This window comes from Natator depressus, chromosome 9, assembly GCF_965152275.1.
Source record: "Natator depressus isolate rNatDep1 chromosome 9, rNatDep2.hap1, whole genome shotgun sequence".
Classification (NCBI taxonomy): Eukaryota; Metazoa; Chordata; order Testudines; family Cheloniidae; genus Natator; species Natator depressus.
In genome coordinates this window covers 24,002,009-24,025,126 of record NC_134242.1, presented here as the reverse complement: position 1 = coordinate 24,025,126, position 23,118 = coordinate 24,002,009, and the positions used below count along the sequence as shown (strand labels likewise).

The window sequence follows — 23,118 nt, the reverse complement described above, 5'->3', positions numbered from 1 at the left end:
CTTACAGCAAACCTAGTGGGAGCTCTGCAGCCTGCTCTCCATCTCCCCATAACTCATAAACTTCTCAATGAAACGTCCCCCAGACCTGCTCCGGGGGAGGGAGCCTTTCTCATTTAGGGATCAGGCTTTTCAAGTCTCTTCAGCTGGTGAAAGAGGATTTTGCTCTGGGTGTGCGTGTGTTCGTTGCACTGAGGGACTGTAAATCTTATTCAATCTTTTAACAATAAAAAAAAACAATCCTCCCTCATTCAAACTGTTCCTCTTTGGTCACCCTGCTTCGAAGTAACCACGTGTAAATATGCCTCCCTTGCACCGCATATCCTAAGCGGGGAGTTTTGTTAAGAGTTCAAATCAGATCTCTAACAATAAAAGGAGGAAAAATTCAGTAACAGCTGCCTTCACTCTGATCGTAACAAACTGTGCCTAAGTACACACTGTGTACACTGCAAAACATCCCCATTTTTAGGAGGCACAGTCCCTAGTTTTCAGCAAAACAATTACCATTCCCCACTCTCCGGTAATGCAATCAGTTTAAAAGGGGCAGGAAACTGTGTCTATATTTCTCCCTAAATATTCTTGTCAATGCTGGCATGTATATATAACAAACTAGGCTCTGAATGAACTTCACCCTGGCTGGGTCCTGAGAGGGGTCAAGCACACCTACAACTCTTAGGTTGGATCCTACTCCAATTCAAGTTGATAGCAGAAATTGCTATTTACTTCAATGAACGCAGGATCAGGTCAATAGACTTCCATGGGTGTTGCATCTCTCTATTTGGCTAGCTACATAGTGTTCAGAAGTGAACTAGAACCAGGCAGAAACCCCTAACTCTATATTTCCTTGCTTATTTTTATTCACGCTCTTTAATGTATTTTGAAATTTTAAGAATTTCACCAAATAAACAAGGGTACTTTGTTCATATTTGTAAAAGAAATACATCAAAACTCTTTTGTGGGATCCCTGAATAAATGCTCACACATTGCAGTGCCCAGCTGTAGTGTATTGGCAATGCTGTATGCTGAAGTTTGCACAGCAAGTTCTTTCCTTATGGTTATGACCTTTGAAGTCACTGACTGATGTGGATGGTCAGCACTACATGGGTTAGGGGTCCATCTTCAGTTAGTTTAAACCTTAATGTTTATGCATATAGTTTTGTGCTAGACATAACCTCTCTTTCATATAGAAATAAACAGAATTAACAAGTAATGAATGGGCCACACACAAATGAAATCAGTTAGATCAACAACATTGTGCAATGATTGTCTTATTTTTCATTACAGGAGACTTGCTGCTAACCTTTTTCCAGTTCAGAATTCCAGCAGATGTTTCATCACATATGTCTTTGCTAAATAATCAGACCCTCTGCTAAGACAATTTGTCTAATTTAATATCATAGTTTAAAAATGAAAGGACAGTATTGTAAGTGTATATTGCTTATGAAATGAACAACTTTTAAAGATGCAGTCATGAAGCCAGGAGGACGTTCTGTGGTCAAAGCCTCATCCGCAGTACCAGAGAGTTATATGGGTTCACATGAGTGCAGGAACTAGACAAAAGGTCTGACTGACCACAACTGTTTAAAAAAAACCCAGAACAATGACTTCACCAGTGTGTGAACTAAACCCATGGTTTGTTGTGGCAAGGCTTACAAGACACAATAAAATAAAAAGCCCCAGATTCCTGGCCTTGGTGTAGATGCGGGAGGCTTCACATAAAATAACACAAATGAAAAGAAGCTAGTATAAGATATGAAATTAATTCAATAGAAAGAGTCATAATAAGAACTCCTACTTTGATTCTCACATCTTTCATTAATTTATTTACTTTTTGTTGCTCTACTGTAAACTCAAACAGATTTCATTCAGGGCTGGCAAAGCAGACAGTTCATATACAGGGTGAACAGATGTCCTAGTTTACAGGGATTGACCCAGGCTTTAGAGTCAATTCTAGGGTCACAGACAGCTCAAGTGAGATCAGGATTTTCTGTTTTCAATAAAACTGGGTAGGTAGTCAGCTGGTTATCCTCTCCCTGTCCACAACATGTGGTGGGCCTGAACATACTGCTTCTCCAACTGTTGACCACTAATGTTAAATATGGATTAAGGAGTGGAGTGTAGGTCACCACAATCCATCATGCAGCAGTATGGCAAATTCAAAAGTAGCAGATGCTTGAGATGACATAGGTGGGCCCCGCCCCACACACGGGAGCAACAGCAAAATGCTGTTTTAGATTCAGTTAAGATTCTGTACCTGAGGCGCTCCGCAAATCTCTGTAGAACAATAGGGATGGTGGCAGTTGTACTTGATTATTACAGGGGCTTATTAGAAGAGGTGATAAAGCAAAGTCTTGCCTACCCTTGTTTGTGCCTGTCCAGGTGGAAGTTAAAGACAGTTCTTTTGGAATAGCAAGGGTTAATTCTGGTGTGCTAGTTAACATTTTCTCACTCAATAAAATACAGTAACAAGTTGACAAATCATACCTTTACATCAGCCATGACTCCAGTGATCAGATACAATAGCTACACATAATCATTATTATCTCATTGGCTTTTTGTTTTCTAATATATAAAGCACACATTAAAATGTATTAACTGTTGCACATTTGTTTTGATGGAAGTATGTGCTGTCTCTGGACAACACCCCAATCAGTCTGCAGACCGGGCAGTCTCACTAGATATTATTTCATAACTTAAAGTACTATATAATTTGCCTCTGCAAACACAGCCACCATCTGTTTGTACACAGTTGCATCACCTCTTGCCCCTCTTTTCCTTGTTGTCATTCATCTTATCCATTATCTTGGTGGGGGGCGGGGGGAGGAGAATGTGTTCTTAACGTGAGTTAGCAAACGAGTGAAACTCCTAGCGAAGAGATGGAGGTTTATAATTTCCACAGGAGCAGGAGTTACAGCCTGAGCGAGCCTAGCTTTGAGCAGCTAGGTCAGGTGAAAACACCCGCTCCCTACTGCCCGCACCGCCACCACTTCCCCTACCTACTCCACACTGCGCTTCTGCCTCTCCGGCTACCCTCTCCCGCCACAGCGTCAGGCTTCTCTTTCGCCTGGCACGTGACTCTCTTCCGCTTCTCTTACGTCAACTCACGCGTCGTTACGCCCCTCGATGTTGCGCGGTTGCCGTGGTTACCAGAGAAGCCGTTGGAGTCCCCGGCAGCGCGAGGGACGCCGAGGTAAGAAAATGCCCGATCCCCGCTCCCCAACACCGTGCATGTCCCCCTCCCCCCGCGGCCGCTCCTTTTCCCCTCGGGGTCACCCACCCCCGCAGCCCGCAGGCCCCGGTCGGGGTCAGGGGCAGCGCCCTGCGATCCGCTGCGCTCGGGATCGGACCCTGCCGGCGAGGCTCCGTGCAGCTTCCTCGGCCCACGCCGCCCCACTGTGGGCCAGCGCCCCGCTGTACAGACCGGCCCGGGAAGCCGGCCCCCGCCCCACGGCGCTTACAGCCCGGGACAGGGCTGTGGGGCCGTAGGAGGAAGCAGCACACAGGCACCCTAGGCAGCCCTCTCAGCTCACCAGGGGGGCCTTATGCTGCCACGCTTTTTTGTAGGCATCATGAACCAGGAGAGTTGTCAACAGCTCGTGCTGGTCCCAGCACTGCCCCACGGGGCTACAGTCTGGCTTCTTTCCACTCCCACTGCAGTCAGTGGCCAAATTCTGCTCTTGTTCTCCCCCACCGTGCCCCACTGAGCTCTCGCCTGCATGCACCAGCTCTATCAAGACAGTGGGGCAAGACTGGGCTCTGGCTCAGGCTTATGCAGAGCACCACTGAAGTCACTGGGCTAGATTGTGCTCACCCTCATGTCTGTGTCACCCTACTGGCATCCCTGGGTCAAATCTTGCTGATGCCCAACACGACTGCACTGAAGTCAATTAACCAAATTCTTCTCTCAGTTGAGATTGTGTAACAGCAGAGGGGCGAGCGGAATTGTGTTGGTGGAAATGAAGGTGGAATTTGACCTGATATGACTAAATAATGTTAATGTTTCTATAGATGGACTGCTTCCAATTTCATTAGAAACTTTCATTCTTAAATTCATAGATGAAAACAGAACAGAGTACCAGTGGAATAATTCTCATTTGTGGATTAGTCTATACTAGAAGCGCTACATAGGTGCAGCTGCTCTCCCATCAGCATAATTACACCACCTAGGCGAGAGATGGAAGCTGTGTCAGCGAGAGAGCAGTTCCCGCAGACATAAACACTGGTGTGGAGAGGTGGATGTAACTTGTGTCGCTCAGGGAGGTGGCTTTTTCACCCCCGAGTGATGTAAATTACTTTGGCTTAAGCAGTAGTGTAGACAAGCCCAGATCCTTTAAGCTGTAGGAGGACAAGAGAGAATGGGGCTATATATGGTGTGTGTAGTTCTGTCTTGTCACTTTGTACAAAATGATGAAGCCTTGAGCAGGATTGCAATAAAATAGAAAAAAGTACACATGCAACTCCTCTGAAAATACTGCCCAAGATATTTAAAGTCCCCCCCCCCCTTGTTAAAATGAATTCTGACCATTTAATCTCCAGGGGTTTTGTGTGGCCCTGCTTCATAAGTGTGCCTGAATTTTGGAAGGCCATGGATCGACATGTTCCTGTGCATCCGTTACCAGAAGAAATCCAAAAGGTAAGAAATATTAGAAATATAACAACATCAGGGGTCAAAATTCTTCAATGACTTATGAATATTTCACAGGTTGGAAGTCATTTACATAGTCTAAAAACGCTCTACAAATACAGCATCTGATCCAGTACAACGATTTCTATGTGCCTATATTTACTGCCATGAGTTTGGGATGAGTGCAGAACAAGTATGTATTAGTCTTCTCAAATGAGTGCCAATAAAAATTGTATACCCTCCAATTCCACTTCATATTTTGTCTTAGTGTATGTGAATGTAGATGTATAAAGATTTTTTTTTTTCCTGTTTGAAGTATATTGGTGTGAAGGTAACTGATGTCTTTGGTATGGGAGGAGCTTATTGACACCCACAAGTGGAGACTAAAGTCACTTTTTATAATGGTTTGCAGTTTATGCTACGGTTGGTAAATAGCAGTTTGTGCTGGTTTTTGTGACCACGTGGTATAAATATAGCAAAAGATATACACAAAGTGATTTTAAATCCTATGGTAGTTTTATGATTAATTATTCTTCTTTATTCTCAGGCAGCAAATGTCTGAAAAAGTGGAAGTTGCATGAATTCTGAATATAATTCCACTTAAGACAAGCTGATTGCTTCAGTATATGTTTTAAATGAAACTCTTCAGCCCGTGGGACATTCTGTTCTTATTATTCTCCTATTTTTACTGTGTTCATATATACTCAAAATGTGTAAATAGTGCAGTTTTCCAATGGGAAATTTTTAATAATTATTCTATGCAGTGCTGTTGTAGCCATGTTACACAGAGCTCTCTGTAAACTCAAATGCTTGTCTCTCTCACCAACAGAATAAAATATATTACCTCACCCACCTTGTGTGTCTAATAATTATTCTGCCATTTACTTGTACACATGGCAAGCTGTGTTATTTTCCAACTAAATCCTTGCTTTAAAGTTGACTCACAATAATCTTTTTTTTGTAGTCTCAGAGTACGTAAAATTGAGGCTTGCTTATAAATAGGACTGTACTGAAATTTGGCTTTGAATAAAGAATTGGATCAGTTTCAACAGAATACATATTCAAAGTTGAATAGTTAGGAGGAAACCTCTCTTTCTCCCTGTAGTCCTAGATGTGTGATCAGCTCAGTCATTTCTTTTTGTCTTGTAAGACTGGGGGAAATTCAGGGTTAGGAGAGAAGGGAACAGGAGAAAGTAGGGGTAATCTGTCAGAAAAGGGAGATAGAGTGACAGAGGGGAGGGGAGTGGAGAATTCAGATGAAGAAGAAAATAATACAGGGGAGAATAAAAAAGTCAGAAAGGAGAAAGAATTACAAACATAGAACTTCAGGTTAGTAAAAGTTTGTTTTTCTGTTTATATCCATTGTTCAGCTTCTAATACAGTTTTGGATAAATATTGTTTTTTGCTGTTTGGCCAAATACTAAAACTAAACATTCAGTTACACCCCTGCTTGTAGCTTCAGATCTTTATTTCATTTATGTCAGAATCTATCTAAACCTTTAAAAATCTCATAAAACAGGGGGACTTAGTTGCTGGCCTTTAAGATGAAAGGCCAATATTTCGTTATTTTGTAACTGAATATTTCAAATATAAGTGTTTAGCCCTGTGTTTAGCATTGGGGCACAAAGATCTATTTCTAAATAAGTAGATGAATAAGGAAAAAAGATTCAGGTGCATTGGATAGGTTATTTTTCATTTTTTATAAGTACTGAAACATGCAATTCCTGTACTATAGTAACTTTTGTCAGTGGAATCTAAAATATGGGCCAAAGTGGGCAGTATCCCAAGGTCATGCTCCTTACAAGTTATTCAGACATGTAGAAATAATTTAAGGTTCCATTCTTGTCATTTCAGAAGCTACTAGCATGACTTATTCAGCTGACTAAGAACGGGTCAGACCACTAAAGCTTTCTTTCTCCTGAGTAATTTATGCTCCCCAGATGTCTACTGTATAGAGTCAGAGAGACATAATATGAATGGCTATCCATCTTGGTTCAGTTCTCCACTTGTCTTTGGTGGGCTAAAAGAAGTTCAGCGTAGCCATGGAACACCATTAGTTTTTCAAAAAGTTAATACAGCTCAGAGCTGAATCTACTCCTAGAGATGCTATAGTGTAACATCTGGAAATGCTGCCCTTCAAAATTATTTATACTTCACAAACTTCTTGTTATGCTTTCATAGTATCTGCTGTTATGTAGATCAGGTCCTTGGCACAGATTCTTATGGGTCAAATTTATCTCTGGTGTCAGCCCATTGTCAATGAATTTGGTGTTATGTTTTTTGTTTGTGATTTGTGCTACTTTGGCTCTTTTAATCTTCAAGAGCTCTCTCACGTATGTGGCTATCAGTGCACTTAGTACATTAATGTAAAGTTAAATAGAACATTTTTAATGTCCATCTATTGGCCATCTCTTGCCTTGATTGCTGTAATCTTTTCTTACCTCCCCTGATCTCCACCACTTTGCCCTCCAGTCTGTTGAAAACACCATGCTAAAGTCATCTTTCCTATAACTGCTTCAATCACAACTCCTCTTCCTTGATTAACTTAACTGGCTTACTGTCTTCTACCATGTCAGATTCAACCTCGCCATCCTTACTGCTGAGGCCCTGTATGGTCCTTTTCCCACTTACATCCATAGGTGCTGGAACTACAGGTGCTGGGGGTGCTGCTGCATCTCCTGGCTTGAAGTGGTTTCCATCATATACAGGGTTTATAGTTTGGTTCACTGGCTCTCAGCACCCCCACTGTACAAATTGTTCCAGCACCCCTGCTTACAGCTCTGATCTTTTCTCCTCCTACTCTTTTTACTCTCTGTTTCACCCAGTCCTCCTCCTATAGTACATTGGGGAGAGAGGGCAGCAGTCTCTTGACCAGCTGTAGATAGTGAAAAGCACTGTGAATAACCACTGCCATCTGGATTAATATCACCTTAAGGTACTCTTATCTAATCAGTTTAACGATCTCAGGTCTTTATAGATTATCGTCATAATATTCCAGAAACCAAAAAAACCCTCTTCTCATTCTAAGTACTTCGTGTATAAGCAGTAAAAAGTTTTGTCTCTGAACTTTAAATTGTGATTAACATAAAATGGCTGTGCTTGGTCCTCTTTTTGGCCAAGTGAAGCAAGGACCTACACTCAAATTGATAGCAATTTTTGGTCTGTCTGTATCGTGGTAACTTTTGAAAACCACATCTGGTCAATTCCAAAATTTCAAGGGAATAGTCAAGACTTCAATGGACAGAATGGTGTAGGCATCAGTTGGTAAAAATTGGAAAACTAAAAAATTCTGATTTCCACTGAAATCACCATTTGATCATTCAGAATACAAGGGTGAGGTAGTGACCTAACAAAGATCTGTGGGAGGGGAGCAGAGTCACTCTGGGTACAAAGATGAGGAGTTGACCTCATTGGCCTAAGGGAGGGCAGCAGGGTCATGCTGGATATAAGGGTGAGGGAGTGACCTCAGGGTTAGAGTTTAGGGTGAGAATAGGGTTAGTGGACCCCTCACCCCCTTCCAGCCCAGCCCCTTCCTTCAGCTGAATTCCTCACCCCCAACTCTGGTCAGCCCCCACATTCGGGCCTTTAATCCCCATTCTGGTTAGGTCCTATTGCAGCCAGGCTCCCTGCCCATCCACTCTGGTCTCTCTTAATTTGGGTGAAAATTGGGAAAACTGAAAAAGCCTGATTTTAGGGTTTAGGATGAGGGGTAGGTTGGGGCTAGGGAACAGGGGATATTGTTAGGGCACCAGAGAGATTTCTCTGCCAGCAGCACTAAATGGGCACTCTGTGGGCCCAATTTTAGTGGAACTAGGGCTGCTAGAAGCTTCTCTGGGCCCCTCAAGAGGGCCTCTCAGGCCCATTCCGGCCAGGTGTGCTCCTACTCTACCCGCCTTCCACTCCAGACAGGCCCTCCCCCACACACTCTGATCAGAACTCTATTGATTTCGGTGAAAACTGGAAATCCAGAAAAGCCTGATTTTCACTAAAATCCAGATTTCCAGTTTTCACCAAAATCAACAGAGTTCAGACAAGAATGGGGGGCCCTGGAGCCCTGCCATAGTAGGACAGGGTCTTGGCTGAGTTTACGGATTGGCCTACATAAACAATGAAGTGTGCAACCCTCTAATATTGTCAAACCTTTTAGTTTTGAAAACTAATTTTATTTGAGGTGAATGATTACTTTATAAATTATCAGACACTATTTTGTAGCCTTAATACACTTGGGGCTTGTTTTCTCAATTAATTAAAGCCCTTTCCTATGTCATATCACAGAAGAAAATAATTACATTTGTTTAGGTTCATAACTATCAGTAGCTGTTTATAATGGGGTTTTTCAAAGATAGTAGTATACATGATTCTTCTTACGTTCCAATTTAAAACTCAGTGACTTTATCAGCAGTCTAACAACATGATAGCAATGTCAGGAACAGTACAATGCTGTACACTTACCAGGGAAAGGCAGTCACAGTTCTTTTCTCTTACTGTTTAACTGATGCAGATGCACTTTAGTTCTAAACATTTTTTTTTTCTAAAGACCCAATCCTGTTAGGCTGAATTCAAAGCAATTGAGGATGTTGAGCACTTAGCAGGATCAGGCCCTAAATTAGCTACATTTTCACTGACGAATCATGTGTTTTCATTGTACCCTAGACCGGGGGTTCTCAACCTTTTTCTTTCTGAAGCCCCCCCAACATGCTATAAAAACTCCATGGCCCACCTGTGCCACAATAACTGGTTTTCTGCATATAATAGCCAGGGCTGGTGGTAGAGGTTAGGTAGCAAGCAGGGGGGTACACTGATGTAAAATCCATTGATTTTAGTGCGAATTTTAGGTGCACAGAGAATGCAGGATCAGGCACTAAAAGTGCAACCTGACTTGAAGGAGTGTCACATTTTTACTTTGTCTAGAAAAAAATAAATTTTAGAACAAACTTTATTCATTAACTCAAAAAGGAGACTATTTTTAGTACTTCAGTTTAATTTATCTGAAAAGCTCCCAACCATTTAGTTCAATTAGCAAAACTGAAACAGATCTGTACTCAAGGGTCTGAACTGGAAATTTTAATGTGAGGGAGTTCTTTACACTGGGACAGAGTAAAGTGCCCATAATTGTTTATTTGAAAGACAGAAGTGGTGGTACTTCAAGAGAGCACAATGTTCTTTTTGGGATAACAACCCCCTCCTCCCTCTCCATAACAGCTCATGTTGTCCTTTTTCAATATAGTAATTTTAGTGCTTTGGAATCTTATGATATTTGTTCTGAATAACAGTTTCATATTTCCAAGCACAGATTGTAACTGCCAGGAAAAATAAACTTGATTTTTTAGTTTGTTCAGAGCCACTGTCATTTTATTCTGAGTCAAAATTAAGAGATAGGAAATAATGCCTGTCCTGGTAATCCCAGAGCAAACATCCCAAAATGTTGTTTTATCCAGTTACATTTAAAATGCAGCATGTTACTGAACCTTTAAATAGTGACTCTTTAGCTAATAATTTTTGACAAGTTACTTGCCTTTTGATTAAATGCAATCTTTTTTTCTATTCAACCCCATTTTTTAAAACATTACAAAATGTTCTTTCCGGCTCTTTTTGTGTGCGCGCATGTGTTTGAACTTCTCTTTTTTCCTTTCCACCACCCTTAGCACAAGGGATTTATTTCTTTTAACTTAGGCTATGCTTGCAGTTTTTCTGATTTCTGATCTTTCTAAGTCATACTGCTTTATGATACCTTTGACCATAAGTAATTGAAACAAAGATAAAAAGCATGATGTGATCTCCCATATGCTCAGTCACTCTATTTTGCCTCTCCAGCTGTGGCCCCATCTTCCTTCTTCCCTGTGCCTTTAAGGTAATACGTATACTTTGTGCATAACTGCTCCCTTGAGCGTCTCTCCTCTAACTTCAGCCTGGATATCCTCTAGTCAGGCCTGGATCTGCTCCAGACTGGTTCATACCCTTTTCACTCAAATGAAACTGCTCTCATCACGCTCGTTAGTGACTTTGTGTTGCCTAAAATACAGATCCCCTTCCATATCCTCACTCTCCTTGAGCTTTCTGCTGCTTTTTGACACTGTAGGGCATATAATCTTTTTTGAAACTTTGTCCTCTTCTGGTTCTCCTACTGCCTCTTTGGTGGTTGATTGGTCAGTGTCTCCTTCAACAGATTGCCCTTCTCACTTTCCCGCGGGTCCCACACAGGCCCTCTCTGAGGTCTGGAGAGGACTGGGCCACTTCCAGCTTTTGAGGCTCCTAGCCGTAATAAAATTAAAAAATGATGACACATGAAAACAAAATAAGGCACCAAAAAAAAAAAAAAAAGAGTGAGACATAATTTAATTTTTTTTTACAAATGCTTTTCTAGCCTTTTTCTGTGCAAAAAAATTATGTCTTTTACCAGATCACATATCTTATTTGCTTAAATTTGCAGCTTTAAGCTGAGAGAGTGTATCACATTTTGGTCCGATAGGGATGCACATAAAAACAAGTTTTGAAACTTATCAAATGGCACAAAATTTACAAGTGTCTAAATGGTCCTCCTGGACCCCCCTCTGATTGGCCCTGGACACATGCGTCGATCTGAGGCCCACTTTTTTCTCTGTCTACATCCTTTGTCTGGGTAATCTATCTATTCACATAGCTACAAATATCAGTTCTACCCTGATGACTCACAAATGCAACCTCTCCCCTTCAGACCTTTCTCTCTTCACTTAATCCCGCGGTTTAGCTTTTCTCTCTGACATCTCTTTCTAGATATCTCACCATCAGTTTAAACTTAACATGGGCCATGTCTACACTACCTGCCGGATCGGCGGGTAGTGATCGATCTATCGGGGATTGATTTATCGTGTCTAGTGTAGACGTGATAAATCGATCCCCAATCACTCTGCCGTCGACTCCGGAACTCCACCAGGTCGAGAAGCGGAAGCGGAGTTGACACGGGAGCGGTGGCCGTCGATCCCGTGCTGCGAGGACGCAAAGTAAGTGATTCTAAGTCAATCTAAGATACGTCAACTTCAGCTACGCTATTCTCGTAGCTGAAGTTGTGTATCTTAGATCGATCCCACCCCCAGTGTAGACCAGGCCATGGATAAAACTGAACTTTCTTTCCAAGCCCGCCACACTCTCTCTGTCTCTCTCTCTCTTTCTCTCTCTGTTGGCAACATTACTAAACTTCTTGTTACTCAGGCCTGCAACCTTTTTAGACTCTTATTTCTCTTGCTCTGCACATTCACGCTACATCCAGATCTTGCAGCTTCTTACTACACAAGATTTCTATGATCTGATCTTTTCTGTCTGTCCAAGTAACTAAACCAATTCTCCAAGCCCTCTCCTAACTTGACTACTGTAATCACCTCCTTTGTGACCTTCCTGATACCCACATCACTCCCTTCCAGTCAATTCAAAATTCACTGTTAAAATAATCTTCCTATTGTTCTCACCATGTTGCCCCCGCCCCTCCCCTCTTTGAGTCTGTGACAGGGTATACCTACCCCATACCAGCCCCCAAAGGGTCTTTGCAGGCTGAGGAAGTCCCGGCTCTCTGGCTCTGCTGGGCATGCTCAGCCTGGAGGCAGAGTATAAAAGGAAGCAGCCCAACTAAGTCTGGGCAGGCTGCTGAAGGGGGAGGATGCAGACTCTTGCCAGGGAGCTGCTATAGGCTGCGACTCCAACTACAGAGCCATGGCACGCAGAGTTCCAGATGGACTCCAGGCTGCCTGATGCCTCCAAGGACCATATTTTGAGGTCCACCAGGACCGCCTTTATTGGGTGACCCAGATGCCCCAGATGGGAGAAGAGCTCCACCAGCTGTTGATCCCCTGCCAGTTTCGACGGGATCTGTTATGGTAGCCCATGCAGTGCCCTGGGCTGGGCATATGCGGTGTGAGAAGACTTTGCAATGAGTGGCGCTGAGATTCTTCTGGCCGGGTATACACCAGGAAGTGCGGGACTTTTGTGCCTCCTGCCCCAAATACCAGCGTGCTGGCCTTCGAGAGGATCAGCCTAGACTTGGTGGGGCCTTTGGAGAAAAGTGAATCGGGGTTCCAGTATACCCTCGTGGTAGTCAACTATGCGACCCGATACCCGGAGGCTGTCTCGCTATGGACCACCATGGCCCCCACCATAGCCACAGAACTCCTTAAGATTTTTGCCAGGGTAGGAATACCCAGAGAAATCTGGACAGACCGTGGAACGAATGTCTCGTCCAAGCTTATGGCCAAATTGTCGTCTATTAAACATTCGAGCTCTCAGGACATCGGTCTATCACCCACAAACTGATGTGCTAGTTGAGAGGTTCAACGGAACCCTGAAGGCTATGCTTTGGAAATTCATGGACGATGACCCACGGCAATAGGATAAGTTTCTGCCTGCATTGCTGTTTGTCATGTGAGAGGTTCCCCAAGCCTCCATGGGATTCTCCCCATTTGAGCTCGTTTACGGGAGACAGCCAAGGGGAATCCTGGACCTGCTCCAAGAAACCTGGGAAGAACAGGAATCAAGGGTCATGGGGTCAGTGTCCTACATCCTGCATCTGCGAGAACGTCTCCAGAAGCTGGGAGAGTTTTCCTGGGAAAATTTGCTGCAGGTGCAGCACACCCAGGAACTCCAGTATAATCGGGGCCAAGCTATGGACTTTCAAGCCTGGGGATAGGGTCTTGCTGCTATTGCCATCTTCAGAATCAAAACTGCTTGCCAAATGGCAGGGACCATTTGAGATTGTTTGGCGCATGGGGCCAGTAGACTGAGGTCCAGCTCCCTGGGCGACGAAAAGACCTTATGAGTATACCATGTAACCTTTTGAAAGTCTGGAAGGCATGGGAGGGTCTGCTAATCGCCACTACCCCCCAGAACCCGAATTGGGGCCAGTGGACCTCCCGACCCAACACCAATCACAATGGGGCAAGCCCTGAACAACAAGCAAGGCTACAACAGTTGGTCCAGAGCTTCCCCTCCATTTTATCTTCCTACTCTGGAGGGATGAGTATCAGCAGCCATCAGATAGACACCGTGCCTGGACAGAAGGTCCACAACCAGCATCGCCCAAGTGCCAAGTTTTTATCAACGTTAGACTTGACCAAGGGGTACTGGCAAATATCCCTTACCCTGACATAATAAGAGAAGACAACCTTCCCTATGCCCTTTGTCTTATATCACTTCATCACCATGCCCTTCAGGCTAGATGGGGCGTGGCTGCATTCCAGCGTTTAATGGACCAGCTGTTGCAGCCACACTGACAGTATGCAGCCGCATATATTGATGACATAGTGGTCTAGAGTGCAAGCTGGGAGGTACACCTACATCTCTTAGTGGTTCTACAAGCCCTGAAGGAAGCAGGACTCACAGCAAATTCCTCCAAGTTTTCCCTCGGGTGGAAGGAAGTGACTTATTTGGGATATACGGTGGGGGCAGGACAACTCCATTCCCTGAGGTCCAGGCCCTAAGAGATTTCCCCGCTCCTACGACAAAAAGGAAGGTAAGGCAGTTCCTTGGCTTGGCAGGGTACGACTGGCGGTTCGTGCCAGACTTCGCTATGATGGTCACCCCCCCCCCCCCCCCCGACCTCATGAAGAACTCCCGACCGCGGAATGTTCAATGGTTGGAGGATTGTGAGAGGGCCTTTCAGACCTTGAAGGAGCGACTTACCCAGGAGCCAGTCCTCTTCCACCCAGACGTCTCAAAACCATTCATTTTACAAACAGATGCTTTGGAACTGGGGTTGGGCTGCTCCCCTCTAACTTTCTTCTACTGCCTGCTTCCCTGGGCCACTTCCCCATAGCCCCAGCACCTTCTCTGCCCCTTTTTGTCAGGGCCCCAGTCTGGCAGTCGTCAGCCTAGAGCTCTCCCAACCTCTGCTGACCCTGCCCAGCACTGCTCTGTCTTAGGTGCTTCTCTCAGAACCAGTTCTTCTCACTTCGTTCTCCAGGGAGAAATTCTGCTGCTCTCTGCCCTGCAGCCTTCTCATAGGGCCCAGCCTGGCCCTGATAGGCTGCTTTCAAGCCTCCACTTGATTGGCTGAGGCTCTGTGCAGCCATTCTGGCTTGCTTTAATCCCTTCCACGCCGGCGTGGGGCAGCTGCCCCACTACAGGAGGACAAGGGGGAAGGACCCCCGCTGGGTCCTGTCTTGAGGGGTAAGGTGTGTGACAGGGTGTACCTACTCCACACCAGCCCCGAAAAGGTTAACTGTGCTTTGCAGGCTGAGGAAGTGCAGCCCCTGCCGGGTGTGCTCAGCTTGGAGGCAGAGTATAAAAGGAAGCAGCCCAATTCAATCTGGGCAGGATGCTGAAGGGGGAGGATGCAGGCTGCAGGCTCTCTCCAGGGAACTGCTACAGGCTCTGACTACAGAGCCATGTCACGCAGTGTTCCAGATGGACTCCAGGCTGCCTGACGAGGCTGCAGAAGAGACCTCGCCGGCAGGAGCTACGCCAGCTGAGGACCCCAAAGACCATGGGGAACTATGGAGAATTGCTGAGGGAGAAAGGGTAGGAAGCAGTCCAGGGGACTTAAACTCTTCTCTAGTGAGTGAACCAGGGAACCAGTCAGCGTGTTTCAGGAGGATCCCTGTTGACTGGGTGGTGAGCACCCCCACTATTGCCAGGGGCCTGGGTTGGGATTTAGAGGAGCAGGGAGGGCCCCACCCTCCTAAATGGTGCCCCAGTTCCCCAATGGGCCAATAGATCACACAATCCCACAGAAGTGGGCTACTCTGACTCCGGCCATTAGGCCATGCTGTTCTGGTGGAAAGGCCGCTTATTGACTCTGGCCATTGGGCCACGCTGCCCTGAGCAGAAGGGCTGCTTATTGAACCTGGCCATTGGGCCAATTCAACAAATCTGCTTTGTGTGTATATTCAGAACTAAAGTTGCTTATCTAACTGACAAAAGTAAGTTTTACCCCTGCATCAGAGAGACAACACCATTGTGTGTGTGGGGGGGAAATAGCAGAATTCTATTCTGGTTTACGTAGCATCAACATAATTGTAAAATATGTATGTTCCAGTTGCAGAAACTCTACTGTCCCTGATGAATGAGCCGGAAAGAATAAGCTGAGTTTGCAGGGCTATTGTTGGAAAAAAACATAATTGTACTGGAATTGATCTGGAAGTCTTGGAGAGACTAGAATGGAAAGCCCAGGGATAACTGACTAACCAAATATCTTGTATGTCTGAAAGCCTCACCACATTTCCCTGTGTGTTAGCTTTTCACCAAGAAGAAAAGGAGTACTTGTGGCACCTTAGAGACTAACCAATTTATTTGAGCATAAGCTTTCGCGAGCTACAGCTCACTTCATCGGATGCATCCGATGAAGTGAGCTGTAGCTCGCGAAAGCTTATGCTCAAATAAATTGGTTAGTCTCTAAGGTGCCACAAGTACTCCTTTTCTTTTTGCGAATAGAGACTAACACGGCTGTTACTCTGAAACTTTTCACCAAGCTTTGCTGAAAGTCTTGCAGTGTCTTGCCAGTTAACTCTGCCTCTCAGTTTAAGAAATGGTGGTTCAATCAGTTGTCTATTGTGTGCTGAATAATTTCTCTTTTGATGATGAATAACTTCACACCTGCCAAATCATATAGAGTTTCCATATGACACACATGCCATGTAAGCAGACCTAATGATGATCACTATTTTACTCATGGTTTTTGTGAACTCTGAATGTACTTTTGTAAGACTTGCTGGATTGTATCACTTCATTCACTTCCAGCTGTTCTTCTGGTCTGTTTAAGAGAAGATGAGTTGTTCAGAAACAGCACAGAGCAACACTTTTCTGGCTCGGACAATCTGAAAGTCCCACTAAGAATTAGCTTTCTAAAATATAAACTGGGTGTTTTTCTTTATTTTGAACTGTTTCCCCAGAAAATATACTTCAGAGAGTCCATCTTCTCTTTTGGGGACACCTGGGTATGTATGGTACATTAACAAGTCCAGGCACCTTGTAAGGATTCCAATAGGCAGAACTACTGGGTTACAGTTTGATTTAATTTTGCTAATATAGCAAATATTTTAGTTATTATATGGTAAATCAATAAATAGACTTCTGATCATCAGTAATCCTTGTGGTAATCATTTAAAATTAGTCCTGTTTTAGGTTTGTTCAGTTTGCTAATTAGTTTCAATACATTTCTTTAAAGCATTCTGATGACTAGTTCTTTTTCTAGATGTCCCAGGATGAGACGGTGTGTAAATATTGTGGAGTCAGCTATCTGATCCTTCACGAGTTTAAGCTGATGGAAGACAAAGTAAAAGCAATGGAAAAGGAGATGAAGTTTTATGAAGGAAGTGTAGAGCGGGAAAAAAGACTTCAAGCTCAACTACAGTGTCTTAGTCAAGACTTTGAACAGTGCACGGCTGAGAGTGAATCAAAAACAGAAAGGTTGGAACATGATATTTGTCCTTATATTTTTTCATATTAACACTCTCATCAATGTAGTTGAAAGGATGGTTTCAGAATGGCTTTCCTTCCAGAATCAACCTGAATCAAGTGTAGTTCATACCTGAATACATTTTAGTATTTTAATTTAAATCATAGTTTGAAGCATTCCTTAGAAGCAAATATTTACTACCTGAATAGTTTAGAGCCAGTCAACAAATTTAAGTGAAAGAAAGGTCAGATTATTTCAGAGAAAGCTATTGACAAAGATGGAAAATACCTTTATTACTGGAGTCATAATTTATCTAAAATTGTTCAAATCAAATTTAGACTATTATGGTTGACAGAATAAGGATTTTACATTTCTGAAATGTGTACTTACTGCCTTACAATAGGTACAATAATCTGCTAAAGAAAAAACAGAAACCTTGCACTGAAAAGCTTACAATTCAGTTTCCAAAAAGAATTATTTAGAGCACTGAAACTGATGTGAAATTGGTTAGTACTGTATGTGTGTAGTTTTGAAATGGCTTCTAAGTTCTTATTTCTAAGTCCTACATGGGAACCCATCTTGCAAACATTTACTGCCATGCAAAATGCAAGTTATATTGCGGTAGTCCCATTAACGTAGTGGGAGTTTTTCCTTCATAGGAACTTCAGTAGACTGGCAGTACCAAATGCATAAATATTTCATTTACTGTATTTTATCTGTTGGTTGATTTTGCTTAGTGCCTACATTCATCATCATAGCAGTAATAAAACTGGAGAACCAAATTAACAAGTTCATTCAGTCAGACAGTTATTCTCAAAAAGGAAAAAAAAAGTCTTTTTACATTAAAGGGCATAATCAACTTGAATTCTAGGCAATTTAAAAACATTAGTTACAAATAGTTTCAGGTACACCCACTGAGTCCTCTTCCCCCAGTTTTTATGGTTCTACTGTCACTTTTTTTTTAAAAGAGGTTTTTCTCTTCCTTGTGACTGTGTGAAAACCTAACAAGCAACAGGAGAAGCAGGGAAATTTGACTATACATCTAGTTCTGCAACATATGTTGTTTTCACTATGTTTTAAATATCTGTCAGCGCTGTACCACTCTCCAGTATTAAACTGATATGAAATGACTTTAAACTGATGGTCTTAGGTGCAGTGATCAAGAGCTGTAAATGTTTCCTTTCTCAATTAATACAAATAGGTCAGTCTGCATTTTCTTCTACCTATTTATCAGCAAGTATTACTTTAAAGCTGAAACCAGAAGCACTAGTTATGAAATTCTGTCCTTTTCCTGGGCCCACAGTGTAGCTTTGGTTGTTGCATCTGCAAACTGATTATTTAATATTGCACCATATATGTCAGCTTAGTTTTTGGAAGACAGGAGAAAGCTAAACGTGGAAATTGTGTTTTTAAAAAAGCCTTTTCCTACTTCTGTTCCTGCCTTCATCCTTCTTACTTTTTCTCCCACTATTTGTTTGTCCTTTTTTCTACCTTTCACCCACACTAACTATAAATATTTTTTCAGATCTAAGTTCCTAATTATGCATCTTATAGTAGTCCATCTTGGATATTTGTTGGTGATGATATAAAGAACTTGGTTTGGTATGGAACTTGTTTGTTATCGTCATTATAAACGAGTTTCCACAATATGTTGATTTCTTTTTATTTGATATTGTAGGGTTGTTGGAGATGTACTATATTTCACCTTCTATTGTGGATATGCCATTACATGTTTTTTGGTGATCCATCATGACACTAGCAGATTTCTTACCAAAATAATAGTGTACCTCCACTACCATCTTTTGTAAAAGAAATTCAGTATTTTTTGGCTTCTCCGAGCCCGAAAAGTTTTGAGGAGCAGGTTTCCATTATTTTCTCTCATTTTTCTGCTTCTCTTCCTAACCAGACTTCACTCTATATTCTGTACCACTTCTTGTGCCCTCATTTTCTGTGCTCTTATTTGAACCAGTATGTATTTTCCAGTTGTAGGTTTAGAATATGATTCTAATCTAAACAGTACCATTTTGTTTTTTAATTAGCAATAATGTGGTATTTGTGAAAGGTGAGTATGTGTTGCTGATTTCGCTAGACACTGAAGTCCTCTGACCACGTAATAGTATGGCATGAGCAGCAGCACTGAAAGCTTCCCTGCAATGCCTTACCACCCTACATTGGCACTGTTCTGGAGAGACCATCTTTAGGGGTGAAAGAGTGGTTGTAAGTCTTTGTCCAGCCACTCATCAGCCTAATTCTAAAGACTGTCAGTTGCGTTGTTAGCTTTTGTGAAATGGACTGAAACTGCTAACTCATTACACATTGAGCATTAACAAGCCCTATGATAGTAATAACTTTCACTTAGAATTCACCTGGAATGTCTTAGAAACACTAGAGAAGAAACACTGAATTGCACTAGTGGCCTACAGGGAAAGCACTCCGTCATCCTTTAACAGTCTTGTGAGCCATGCAAGGAGACTAATAATTTAACATGACTGTAACATTTGAGATTGAGTTAGAGAACATCTTCAGCAGTCATTGCCAATAAATCTTTACTTCTATAATATGTATGGCCACTCAGAGTTAAATAATACACTGTCTGTAGCCCTTTCCGCTTATTGCAGTGTTTTTGATATTTTTTTCCATTCTGGGCTCTAAGCTTGGAATAAAGAAGAAATAGATTCTCTGTTTTCTTTGGTTCAAAAACCTTTTTTAGAAGAGTGCATTTGCTTCTAATTGTTTTTACAGCCCTGGGCATCAGTTACACAGTGAATAACGGTAACATTCAGTGTATTAGCAGATGATGTAGCAGCACATTCTTCTTGCTTAGAGCTGTTTGCTAGAGGTGAACTAAATTTTCCATTTATCAGTATTTTTGTGACAAAGCTTGAACAGTTAATGAAAATTTCACCAATGCATTTTTCCTCCCGGAGGCCTTGCCCATACTATAGGCTTGATTCAAAGCCCACTGGAGTCAAAGGTTATGTGTACACTTGAAGCTGGGGGCAGACAGGCCATTTATCTGGTTTTAAGCTGGATAGTCCTCTTTTTCTATGATTTGTCCCTACTCCAGTTCAAAACCAGATGTGGTTTTGTCCAGTATCACCGAAGGGGGATGCCATTTTGAAAAGCACGCCGCTCCACACCTGCAGGCATGACTTTCATGCATCTTCACGCCAGTAGGGGGATGGGGTGCTTTCAAAATGGCTTTCTCCATGCGGCATGACCTTGCACGCACTGTGTGCGAGGTCGCACTGTGTGTGCAAGGTCACGCTGGTGGGGGTGGGCCCATTGCCTTCCCAGAAGTACTGAAATGTCCAGTATTTTGAGGATGTGGCAGTGGCCATCCTAGCTGCGGGTGTGCTTCTCAGCTCAAGTAGACATACTTATGCTAGCTCTGATTGAGCTTGCGTGCTAAAAATAATAGTGTAGCTGCAGTAGCACGGGGAGCAACAAGCAGTGGCCTGAGTCTGGGAGGCTTTGTACTTAGGGCAGCTAGCCTATGCTGCTGCTCACTGCTACCATGGCTGCACTACTATTTTCAGCATTCTAGTTCCAAGTGTAGTAGTAGCAAAAGGAAGTTTTCCCATTGACTTAATGGGGTTTTGATCCAGCTGTATTTGAATAATAAAAATAAATAAGCTATTGTGCCTCGTTAAGTACCTTTTCTAAGTGTCCCGGCTCATTGCTGCTGCCGTATTAAGTTGTTACATTTACTGACCACTCAGTGCATTGCCATGGTCCTGGTTTTTGCATGGGTGAGATGGGGCTGGCTAGAGAGTGAGATTTCATCAGTGGCCAAAAATGCCTTTTTTAATTTGTGGTTGGCCAAGAGACTGGATGTGTTTCTCTCAGATACAGACCCCATTCCTTTTTTTCCTTTTAGGTTAGACTACTGTGAGTTGCTCTACCTGTTGGTAACGCAGAGTGGGGCTGGGTTGCGCCCCCTCCCTACCCACTTTGGGGGCTGGCTTGGGCCTTGCCACGCACCCTCCCAAATGTTCCTCCATGCCCCTCTAGGGAGGTGTGTCCCACAGCTTGGGGACCACTCCCATAGAGAGAGAGCCATATAAGTACCTAGATCATGGAGTGGCCCCCCTGCAAAAATTATTGCGCACCCCTGAATTTTGGTAAGTCATCATGGGCTGCACATTTCTACTATATTAATGGAGGGTGCAGAGTCTGGGAGGGAGTTTGGTTGCAGGATGGGGTTCTGCCTGGGGCAGGGGGTTAGGGTGTGGGAGCAGGTGCAAGGTGAAGGCTCTGGACGGGAGGTGCTTACCATTGGAGGCTCCTGGCTGGTGGCGCAGCAGGGCTCAGGCAATGGATGGCTCACTTTGGAACAGTTATTCCATACTGACATTGGTCCATTGTGGTTACATGTCTATCTTCAATAGGGAGTATTGCTGGCATATGTATTCCTTTCTGCTTCCATCAAGAGTTACTGTATAGGAGCAGTGATAAAAATATTCCTTTGAAATCACTATATGACTTTTAGTAAATACCATAAGATAGTGGCCTGAGGAAACGAATAATGAAAGATACTATCATTAAAAACTAGGCATAAAGATCACGACATAGGGAGAGTATGGGATTTGTAAATTAAATCTAATGGAGAACTCTTCTTGTGTGTGAATGAGCTGTATATCTTCATATTTGCATAATGATTTAGAGTTCAGTGGTCTGTTATATTGAATCATGGCATATTCTGTATTATGCTGACATGGTGGGATATAACTAGAGACACTGAACAATCTTCTTTTTCAGAAATTATGATATGGTAGATGGTCTTTCATTCTGATTAAATGGAATTTCCAGTTAACAGAATATTCCTTTTTAATGATAATACTGCTGTCTAGTGAGCTGCAGAATTATAATGAGCTCATCAGATTACCAAACAGTCCTATGGAGATGGGAAGAGGCACTATGTCTAATGTGAAAGGACCTAAGCCTGCTGTTTACCCAGTGGCAAGGGCAGCCATGAGAAGTCCAGTATAGCAGCTCAGCATGGATGGAATACGTTTAACGGGAGGTGTGGGAAGTATTTCTTATATTTCTTATTTGTATGATCACTAAAGGGAGACTTAGAGCTGCTATTAGAGAAGCAGACAGACAAAACTAGCCCAAGACTGAGATTAAATTCAAAGGCCTATCATCAGTAAATTGTCAGAGCCCTAATTAAACAGAATTATCAACAGAATTGTCATCCTGATTAATAGCAGTCTTTACTGTTAAATAAGTATAACTTGGTTTGTCAGTTGGTTCTCTGAGAGATACATTCTGGGTACCCACCAACCTGTGTGTAACGTGTGTATTTTGGTATCTGCAGTTGTGTGTACTGATACTGTTTGTTAAAAATTTGGTACAAGGCAATTCTTTGTGCTGCATTAGTTTATGTACGTTTAAACTGCACAGTGTGATATAGTGACCTAACATGCCACGTCATGTTGCTTTACCAAGCTAATCAGTATCCTTTTAACCTAAAAGTAGTGGGTATTTTTCCAGTATTTGTAGTTTGGTGTGAATGGCAGATATTCTGCTTTTGCCAAGTTCCAGAGGTAAAATAATATAACATGTCCCATGCAATAAATCACATGGTGATACATCATAACTGATGTAATGTAACAGGATGCAGTGTACCTATAATAAATAAGAAATAGTGAATCAGAAAAGTAGTATAACAAGAATAACAAGAGCAAACATGTATTATAGGAGTTGTTTGAATATTTGTCTCTGGTGATATGCAGTTACTTTGGTCAACAATTGCCAACTATCAGCATGTCTGACTACATTTTTAAACAGTGTTTAACCTCTTATGTTTGTCTCATTATTTATTCCTCTGTATGTCTTCTGTGTTCTGAATTGTTCTTACTTTAGATACATAGAGTACTTCTTCCTTTTATAATATCTTCTTGGTATATCTGAACCGGAAAATCTCTGTTTACCACTGAAGTTTTAATCCTGACTAACACTGAGAAGACATTTGTGTGAATTGACCTAAAGCTGAAGGATCTAGCACTGTGCATAAGTTATTTGTAACATTTCATCTGATATGAGTGTATCAGGAATGAATTTTGTGAGTAACTTATTCCATACACGTTATGGATGGGTCATAAATAGGAAACTCTCTGGCTACATGGACATG

The 23,118-nt window shown here is 42.6% G+C and overlaps 1 protein-coding gene across 1 annotated transcript in view; it reads left to right on the top strand.

Annotated features, from left to right (window-relative positions):
* The first annotated feature begins 3,065 nt into the window (after positions 1-3,065).
* Positions 3,066-23,118, top strand: part of LEKR1 (leucine, glutamate and lysine rich 1) — a 123,399-nt gene continuing 103,346 nt past the window's right edge. The window contains exons 1-3 of the mRNA XM_074963716.1: positions 3,066-3,187; positions 4,534-4,630; positions 16,776-16,990. Of these exons, the coding sequence (XP_074819817.1) occupies positions 4,583-4,630; positions 16,776-16,990 (263 nt within the window). The 5' untranslated portion in view covers positions 3,066-3,187; positions 4,534-4,582. The remainder of the gene's footprint in view (positions 3,188-4,533; positions 4,631-16,775; positions 16,991-23,118) is intronic.